The sequence below is a fragment of the Cyprinodon variegatus genome, unplaced genomic scaffold (assembly GCF_000732505.1).
Source record: "Cyprinodon variegatus isolate N-32 unplaced genomic scaffold, C_variegatus-1.0 Scaffold321, whole genome shotgun sequence".
NCBI classification, from domain to species: domain Eukaryota; kingdom Metazoa; phylum Chordata; class Actinopteri; order Cyprinodontiformes; family Cyprinodontidae; genus Cyprinodon; species Cyprinodon variegatus.
This window is the reverse complement of record NW_015150774.1, coordinates 614,496-624,849: the sequence shown is the minus strand read 5'-3', so window position 1 is coordinate 624,849 and position 10,354 is coordinate 614,496. Positions and strand designations below refer to the sequence as shown.

At 37.7% G+C, this 10,354-nt stretch overlaps 1 protein-coding gene across 4 annotated transcripts in view; it reads right to left on the bottom strand.

The window, feature by feature from the left end:
• Positions 1-10,354, bottom strand: part of LOC107091035 (histone deacetylase 4-like) — a 156,349-nt gene that overhangs the window by 38,037 nt on the left and 107,958 nt on the right. For all 4 annotated transcript variants that reach the window (XM_015384740.1, XM_015384744.1, XM_015384741.1 and 1 more), the window contains 5 exons: positions 8,949-9,055; positions 7,525-7,644; positions 6,989-7,202; positions 5,457-5,677; positions 627-902 (listed from right to left, as the gene is read on the bottom strand). In XM_015384740.1, coding sequence (XP_015240226.1) covers positions 627-902; positions 5,457-5,677; positions 6,989-7,202; positions 7,525-7,644; positions 8,949-9,055 — 938 coding nt within the window. The remainder of the gene's footprint in view (positions 1-626; positions 903-5,456; positions 5,678-6,988; positions 7,203-7,524; positions 7,645-8,948; positions 9,056-10,354) is intronic.

Here is a 10,354-nt window from a genome sequence, read left to right as displayed (position 1 = left end):
TCCATCCATCCATCCGTCCATCCATCCATCCATCCATCCATCCATCCATCCATCCATCCATCCATCCATCCAGTCTTCCTCTGTCCATCCTGCTGTTGAGGAAACAGGCTTGTCTGTTTTGATCTTTGTGTTTTTATGGTTTCTGTTAGACACCTAGAGTTATTAGCCAACTTATTGTATGACTGAGTCTGTTGTTCTTGGGTGTTTTGTAAATAAAACTTTAGGTTGTGACATAATCTGAAATCAGTTGCTCTTAAGGTCATCATCTTATCCATGGAATCCTGTCCAACACTGACAGCTTTGATTACAGAATGACTTCTGGCTCGTTGGAAACAGAACTTGAGCAGCAGCATTTGTTGCTTTCTGTAACTATGAACGACTAAATTCAAGTTTGAGGTCAAAAATGTGTTTGAGGACATTAAAGTAAAAATCCAAATGTATTTAAATTACCAAATAATGAATCAAACTCTTAGTGAATCTTGAGGTTAAATTCAAAGCCTGTCATCTTAAGACACTAATTAGTTTTATCTACAGTATGGTGGCTTTGCATAAAATAGGGAATTTAGATTTTATTTTTTATTGCTAGTGTGAATCTTTAAGGATAATTTCTCACATCTGATATTTACCTGTTTAAACATGAAGTCTCCCTCAGCCTGTCTCTCCCTGTGGTCCTGTTGCTCCCTCTCTTCTTGCTCTTGGAGGTCTGGAGGTTCCTGCTTGATGACCAAACCCCGTATCAACCCTGTTTCTGGTCCAGATGAAGTAGACGATGATGACGAGGACAAGGCAAGTCCCTGGTGCTCCCTGAGCTCTTCTTCTGTCTCCTCTGGGTGGCTCTGATGCTGCCTACCGGGCACAGAGGTCCCAGAAACTGCAGCCTGATCACTGGGCTTAGACATAATCTAAGGAATCAGAAGAAAAGGGAGATTTGGTTCAGATTATTTGTTATAATTGGAGCTTAAAATAAACCTGGATCACTTAAAGAGAAAAACAATCCCACCAACTACTGAGAGAGGCTAAAAAGAAAAAGTTCCTAAATTATTTATTGGGAAAACTTAAAGGAGTTAATCTAACAAAAAATAAATAAAAATTTATATTTACATGGGAGAGATTTTTTGCAATCAAAACACATAAACAAAGACAATTCTCAGTCCACCAATCTTTCCACTAATCTTTCCACTCCAAAAATAGCAGAGTGATAAGGCCAGGCACAAAAACAACACACTGACCTCTAGTTTAAGTAAACACAAAACTAACATTAACCAGACAGAGACGAACCTGATCTGTACTCTGAACCCCAGACCCAGAAATATAATTCCTTTATAACCTCAGTTCCATCCACAACCTGTTTGTGTATTTCTTTGTGTACCGCACCAGTTCACTAAAGCCGTCCACTAGATGGCACACCAGAGTCTGAACATGACGAACTTCCAGAAGGTAAAGTTGGGGAAACGAGGACAGGGTGTAACATATGCAGCAGATTCAAGAATCTGAGCAGTTAAACACTCCGTCTTGTTTACATGAAATATTTGGAGACGTGCACAACACGTCTTCCAAAAAAGACACACAATATGTGACGAAAGGCTCATAAGGAGTAATTAAAAGTCAAATGTGTTACTGGAATAAGTCAGTTATTTGCTTTGAATACTAAAGGAGTCCCTCGGCCTGTTTGTGATTTCATTTCTAAGGTCACCTTGCTTGAACCCAGAGAAACTGAGCTAAGGGGCACAAGGGAGAGAAGAAGGGAGAGACTGCAGGAACTGTGGAGGGGTGACTCTAGTAATCTTGTTGTGGCAGCTGTCCCTGTCGCTGTCGTCAGAGAACTCAACCTTGATGTGCAGGTCATGATTGGACTGGGCCAGTTTGTGTGCAGGGATCACACATACACATCCATCCAGACACACACACACACTTGGCTGGCATGCTGCCCAGGGAACGGTCTATTGACGTCAGAGAACAGGCTCTTGCCTCATCCCAGTCCCTTTACTCCAAACAAACTCAAAACACTCAACAAAACCGGCCGCACTGATTCTTAGTCTTCTTTTCTTTCATGTTCTGTTCCCTTTTCCTCTTTATACCCCCCCGTCCCCCCCCCCCCGACAAAATAGTTGCTGGGATATGAAGCATAAGGGGGGCAGGCGTTAAATAAGCCTGTTAAATAAGCTGGAAGATGAGGACAGCATGCAGCGGAAAGAGGAGGTGATTTTATACACAAACACTTGACACTTGTTGGCTCGATCTATCCGTCTCTCTAACAGGCCCGTTCTTACACATCAATATCACTTAAATACTTCACAGCATTTCCCTTTCATGTAAGTAATACTTAACGTTGAAGTCGTTCTGGAAATGATTGCTGCAGTCCCCCTCAAACTTGTTTTATTGCTGCCTACACTAAAGCATGTAAGCAAGTAGAAATGCTAAAGATGATGGATCCTTTTAGAAATATTGTAACAGTTAAAGTAGAGATTTTTAAAGTTTGCAGCATAATGAATGACCAAATCCAGTAGTAAACAAAAGGTGTTCAACAAACCTTCCTAAAACTTCTAACTGTTCTGAAATCAGTTGGAATAATTTCACTTCACCTGGGAGACACACATTTCACACCAGGTGGGTAGAGCCAACAGGGACTTTATTTCCTCATTAGCGTTAAAGTGTGCTCATTTCATGAACCTCTACAGGTCAGTGATAGAAAGCCTGGTGCAACGAAGCGTAGTTTGGTTCTGTAGTCGCTACAAGGAGAATAAGAGGAACCCACACTGGGTTTTGAAGGCAGCAGAATTGAGATTTTGGATCATAGCTGCCCTCTCTGACAGACATTTACATTCACAGAAGAAAACCAGTGGCAGTGCAACAGACTCCACTCACTAGGAAACATTCTTTCCTTTCCACCTCCGTCTGGAAAAAAGGTTTAGGACTTTGAAAACCGTACGCAACAGACTGAAAAATAGTTTTATCCCAAAGCTTTCAAACCATCAGCAATACGACATGAAAACACTGCATACATGGGATATAGTAAGAATTCTACCCGGTGCCTACTATGCTCGCTTGCTTATCAAAAGTAATTGTTTTTAATTAATCTAGGGGGAAAAAGAGAACTTGAGAAACTTAATAAACATATTGCTGTTTCATGACAATTGGATGCTACTCATGATTCAAATGTTTTATTGTCATAAATGAAGAAAAAAAGTTTCTTATATGCAAACATGCTTGCAGAGTGACGCTCCATAATACTGTAAAGCGTGAATTGTATTATTAGCAGGGATCAAGTTAACACGACAAATAATAATAAAAAAACAAACATCAGATATTAATCTTGTAAGTGTTATCTTACAGATAAAGTGATTAATATGATATTAAGCACGTATTAATATATAAGAAAAAGGTTATTTTCTTATTAAATAAAGCTAATTTATGGTTCTTAACCTGAAACTGTCTTTATCTATCTTATATCCTGATTCCTTGTACAAAAAACACATTAATATTATCTAAAACAAAAAAGAAAACAACATTTAAGCATAAGGGATGAATTCCCCTAAATAAATAAATCAGACATTTATGTTTTCCCTTCTGTGTAATATAGCTATAACTCAAAATTATCAGTAGGCTATCTAGCCAATAATAATTAAATAAACAGCGTTTATACCAGATATCTACAGAGTGACTGAACATTCTCATAATGTCTACTTATTATTTTTAACCATCACACACTCTTTTTAAATATCAAATGAATAATTTTCACATTGTTGAGCTGAATTAGGATTTTTCACTGCTGTATACAATAAGAAAAAACATGAGGAATGTAAATAAACTATGTAAATACTATGATATGGGAAAAAAAGCAGGAAAGATTTCAACAGAAAATATGTTCGGGCAAATGTTTTTTTTTTAGCCCTATTAGTATTTTGTTCATACAGTTAAACCCAAAAACTCTCTCTGTCCACAAACTCAAAGTTTCCTTTTTCTGATCACCATGAACTTTCTATGTGTGTGAATTATATCACAGCAGTAATCATCAATTAAAAGGACCAAAGCAGAAATCCGCGTAACATCTCACACAAAGACGTATGCGTACCCAAAACAGAGCGAAGGCAAACACGGCATTAGCTGCTCCGGACGGCATTATGTGCTGATATTTGAGGTCTGTATCCAAATGAATGCTTGTTGTAAAAATCTAATTAACACTCATCTGCGTCAAACCGTCACGCAGGATAAAGGAAGGGATTGCATTTCACACATGGACAGTGCAATTTAATTTAAGCTGATTGATTCTCCTCAGGATTAAAATCCTCAAACTTTTGAAGCAAAAAGTAATCAATAGAAAAACAGTTAACTTAGAGCATTAGAAATGCATTTGTAAAATCTAAGCTTATCATTTTAAAAACAACTCCAATGATCAATACCTCATAAAGAGAAATAAGTAGCTACACAAAGTTTATTCTATTTTGTAGTTATTCTATGTGACAGACAACAAAAAAGTAAATAAGGGGAAAAGGATACATGCTGCTTACTCTGGTGCCCCTAAATAAAACCCAGTGGTAATATATGTAGCCCACCTGTATGTCATTTAATCTCAGTATAAATCCTGCTGTTCTGTATTTAGCTTAGAGTTTTATTTTGACCACATAACGAACATCAAGCATCAAGAACCTTTGGAACAGAGCAGACCAGTCAGGGAAAAAGTTATGGGGAAGTTTAAAGAAGGATTAGATCAGACAATGGAGTTTCACTTTGTTATTGCACAAGCTGCCTGGGAAACAGAATGAATAAATAAATGAATAAAAATAAACTCCCTAAACTGAACTTGAGTCTCCCTTATTTAAACTAGGGAGCTACAGTACATGCAGCAAAAGAGCAAAATGCAAAGCACTTTATCTCTAAAGGAACTCCAGCACTCTGAAATACATAGATATATATGCAACACAAACAAGCATCTCCTACTGTTACACTGCATCTCTCTGATCATGAGTCATCTTTCCTGTTTAAAGCTTATACGGCAGCAGCTTCTTCACTCATGCCTGGTTGCCATGGTGACGAGGAGATACAGGGACACAGGCTCATAGAGAAAAAACAACAACTAAAGACTTGATTGATAGCTGATTCATGCTGCTTTTGAAGAGGAGGACAAGATTCAAGAACATTAACTGAATCATACGCAGGTGATTTTCAAAGCACTCGAACAGAAAGTTCTGTGCAGAAGTCTGCACTCAGTTTTATCTCAATGCTACTTCAAAGAAACTAGGGTTTCTTTAAAGTCAGCCTAGTTCAGGTGTTCCCCAGGCTCCATCATATCAGGAGTACTTTAGGAAAGCGAGAACTAGTGTGAATGGGATTAAAATACATAGAAATGAACTTAAGTTTCAAACATTACTTGATTAAATAACTACAACTTGCTGTTACATTGGTCTTGCAGGGGTTTTGAAATGTTGAATGTAGTGCACATGGACAGGGTGAGATACCTTATTGATGATGTGCTGCTGTTGCTGCTGCTGTTGGAACAGTTGTTTGTGCTTTTCCAGGAACTGCTGGTGCTGCTGCTGGACCACCAGCTGCTGCAGAGCCTGGGCCTGTCCGCACGGCTGCTGGGGGAGAGGCGCCGACTGGGTCCTTCCCAGGGGACGGTGGCCACGCACCAGCTTGGAGACGGTGGGAGACTGGAGAGGGAGGCCACCAAGACCGACTGCAGGAACGACAAAAAGAAATTAAGAAAAATCATCCCACGTATTCCATGCATATGGTTTCTAAACCCAAACTTCCAAATGGGAAGTTCTGTTTATTCACTGAGTTTATAAAACTAGAAATATTTGAAATTAAACAGTAAAGGTGTGATTCAAGAACTTTAACCATTAAAAGTTAAATAATTTTTATGATTCAACACTAAAAAAAAAAACAATTAAAATATATATTTCAATGAAGAATATGAATGATGAATGATGAATATGGCTTACAGCTAAGAACTTTACATTTATTTTCTAACAAACTTGAACCGAAAAAAGCTCAATAAACTAAAATAGTAAATAAAAATACTGAATAAAAATGTGTTATCTACAGTTTAGTGCTAAAGAGACAAGTTGTGCATAGAGGGCTGAATCCAAAACATACAAATGGAAAGTTAAGTGGAAGAAAAAAGTGTTGTAGGAAAAGGTACATGAGCATTATAGACAAACGCTGCTTTGAGACAAATAAGGCAAACTATATTTGACAGGGTAAAATAAACAAGACATAAATTATGCTGCAGCTTGAACTACAACAGTACTGTAAAAACTTACAGTACAATTTCTTAAATTGAGTGTATTTACCCTTAATTTTAGAAGGTAAATAAGCTAATTGGTCAATGGAATAAGAATTTCAACCCTCAAAATAAGATAATTGAAAAAATGTAGCACTTACCTACTCAATTCAAGCAAATATTTATTTTAAGAAAAAATGACTTATTTACATTTAAATTTTTTACAGTGAGCCACTGCAAAAAGTGTCCTTTGTTGGACAGCATAAAACCAGAGGTAATATTTGAACATTTTGACTTGTGCTAGGGTGATTTATCACTCAGTGGTCCTAAAGTTTCCGTTTTAGATAATAACAATGTTTCATTTCAAATCAAGTTTAATCAGACAAATCAGACAGTCAGCCACAGTGAGCAATTTCATGTACCGATATTCTTTCTGTATTTTATGAAGTTCGACGTCAATACACCTGTTATTAGAGAAAAATCAGATTACTCTGATGTAATGACTTCATCAATGTATAGTAAAAACAATAAATTTGTGTCAAATGCATCTTTACAGTACATATTGTTTTTTATTCAATTTCTGAATTAAGCAAACTTTTCAATAGCTGTATAATTTACTGAAATGCTCCTGTGTTTATCAGTTTACCCCAATTGTGCCTGCATTAAGCAAGAAAAAATACAGAAACATGGTAATGAAAAAAGGACGAATGCTTTTAACATGAGGAACAGGAAGTTTTAGTAAATGTTCCAATAACTGCTGACCCATTGATCCGTGGCTCTGCTCCATTAGCACCATGTGTTGGAGGAGGGGGCTGTGGCCAGCCGCGACCCCTCCAGGAACCTCCCTTTCCAATGCTGATGAGGCCAAGTAGGATGGCAGGTGGGAGGTGGGCAGAAAAGCCGGGGTCAGTGGAATGCCCGGCTGAAGCGCTGGCAGCGACAAATGACTCTCGCCATCTTGGTGTCCCGATACCACCTACAAAGAGACAGACAAGGAAAGAAGTAGAGGAAAAGAGGGAGGCAGACAGTCAGAGTGGGAGAACAGTCAAATGTGAAACGTGGGCAGCGAGATGGAGAAAGATGGAAAGAGTCGCTAATGCCAGAAAATTGCTCTACTGTACACCAACTTGCCAAAAATACAACTCGCTGACTGTTTCCAAAACCATTAATTTTACAACAAACTCCGTTTCCTTCTTTCCAAATAGGCTCTTAGGTGACATTTTATTTTTGCATTATTTTCCTTGGAGCAACGATCAGAACAGCATCAGTCATTAATTTCTTTTAGCTTGTTTACTCACAGAGCTTGCAGGGCCCGAGGCGGGCAGTCCTAAAGTAATGTTGGGCAGAGAAGGCGATGAGTAGAGAGACAGCTGGCTGATCGAACCCTCCCTGCAAGCCAGCCTCTGAATCAGAGAGGCCTGCAAAAAAACAAAAAGAAAAACCCAAATATATCTGTTAGTTCTCGGTAAATACTATTTTCTTTATGCTTCTTTGTAGACACATGAAGATAAATTCTTTACATTCAGTCCCGAAATAATTTAATTTAATAACACTTTATAAATGTCTTGATTACACTTTAAAGTACCAACCCTGTTGTAGAGACATCTGCACCACATTTAAAGGTATAGTGGAGGATTTTCGAGAATTTTTGAAAAGACCCGCCCTCTGCACTTAAAAAAAATACACATGCACAACCCTGTACCCGCTCCCGAGAGGAAGCGTCTATTAAACGTGTGCAAGAGCATGCACAAGCCCATTTGTCCTCGTGCATGCTCTATTTAAAGGTTGCTGTTTGCATCGCTTTAACAAAATTACTTTTCAAAAGAAGATTTGCAATTTTTCCACTATGTCGGTTTTACCACCGGTAAGAGAAAATGGGGTCGAGCACGTAGGACGGCCTTACGTAAACATATCACCAGAATGATGAAACATAATAAACATTATAAACAGAATGATGAGACAAAATAAGGGGGACCGCTTATTTTGATGATCCACTCGGAAAAAGAACATCCTCCACTTTACCTTTAGGATTTAACATGAATCTACAACACACTAACAAGAGGGTTTCTCAAACCCCTCTAAATGGTTGCTCTCTATGACTCCCAACAATATTAATATTTTTTGACATGTTCATTATAAAAAAAGAAAAAAAAAAAAAAGATATCCTCTCCTTTATACTGGCAACAAACACCAAGTTCTTTGATGTTGTTTTAGTGTTTGATGTTGTTTTACCTTAAGAAAAAATGTAAATTAGCAATAGAAATGAGTTCAGATGCATCATTGGGATAACTGCATCACTTTATTTTTTTGCTAAATAAAAAAATAAATAAAATAAATGCTACCAAACGCTTTGATCTGAAATGACAATAAATTCTACGACTGAATATTAATCCCAAAAGTTGCTTCAAATGATGCAAATAATGAATGCTTTGGTCCTTATAAGGAAAACATTTTTTTCAAAACACCTATAAAAAAAAGATAATATAAGAATTTTCTACAACATTCATATTAATCAAAAGGTCAATATCAGTTTTTCTTCTTATACCTTAATAGTTTTAACCACTTGGTTCTAATTTCATAAAACTTTGACCTTATAATAATATTTATAATAATAATTTCCTGATACATAAACTAAACTCTAACCGCTACACACTGTAACGTGAGAAGAGTGATGCGAATGTGCGGTCGCAGTGAAGCCCATGTGTGCAACCATACTGTTTACCTCTCCTGGGCTGTTAGAGATGGGGACGCCGTTTTCACTGGGGATGTTACTGGAGCTGTTGTTGGGGGAGCTGGGGCCCGAGCCTGGTGCACTGTTGCATGCAGAGTCTGTTACACACACAGTGCAGAAAAAAAATATGACAACAAAATTGTTTTAGATGCTAACAAGCAGCTTAGCGTTGACTAATGAATCTATCCTGAAATAATTGGACTTTTAGAAACAAAACCCAACTAAAATAAATCATTGCACGAATTGTTTAGAAGATTCAATTTTGAAATAATATGTCACCGGATATCATACTGATAGACTGAATCTAATTAGTGAGTTTCCCTGTGGACTATCTGCTGAGATTGTTCTGCTTTAATAATGTTACAACTATATAGTGATTAATCCTGGTCACGTCATTACATTAAATCAACAAATAAAAATAACATACTTCATAATAGGTACAATGACCTCACCCACATATAATTAAAACTGGTTGCATCATACAAAATAAGGCAGAAATGTTTGGCAGTTGGTTCCCTTCGGCTAAAGCGTGTCTTCATGATAACATCTTAGACTGTGGTTTGGGATTTCTATGGTACTGGAACAGGATCGTAATCTAGCAATTTCTAACAGGGTGAGTTTTCCCAAATGAACCCAACTTCAGACACGTGTTCAGCAGCCTAATCACAAAACATGTGGCTGCCATTTATACAGACAATAATATAAAACCATGTTTTATGTGCTTACATAATTAATAGATCCAGCAAGATTATGTTCTAATCTGATATTTTCTGGACCAAAGGAGGAGTGATCAAAGTTAGCTTCAGTTCTTCCACTGGAAGAACTGATTATGCTTTAAATTTGGGTTAGTGGTGAACCTTTAGAGGCACTGTGGCAAAAGTCCTCCCCTTATCACATGAGGAGCATTTCCAGGATTAAAGGACTAACTTCTCAGCAAGACCTTGGAAAACTAGTTCATGCGGTCATCTTTGGTAGAATTGATAACGGCAACTGTGTCTTTAAAGGTCTGCCTACAAAGTCAATCGAACCATTGCTGTTTATCCAGAATGCTGCTCCTCACCAAAACTAAACAAATGGAGCAATCCCCCCAGCTCTAAAATCATTACCCTGCTTCCCCATATCCCAAAGAAGAGACTTTAAAATATTCCTGTTCGTCTGTAAATCAAAGCTTTTTCACCAAAATGCAAAAAAGATTACCGTATTTTCATGACCATAAGGCGCACCGGACTAAAAGGCGCAGTCTCAGTTATGTGTCCCATTTCTGTATTTAACACACACATAAGGCGCACCGGACTATAGGGCGCGTTTTTTATATACAGGTACATGTCCTCTACTACTTTTTCCCACTGAACTCAGCAAATATAGCTGCAAGATTTACATTATTTAGATGAAAAACA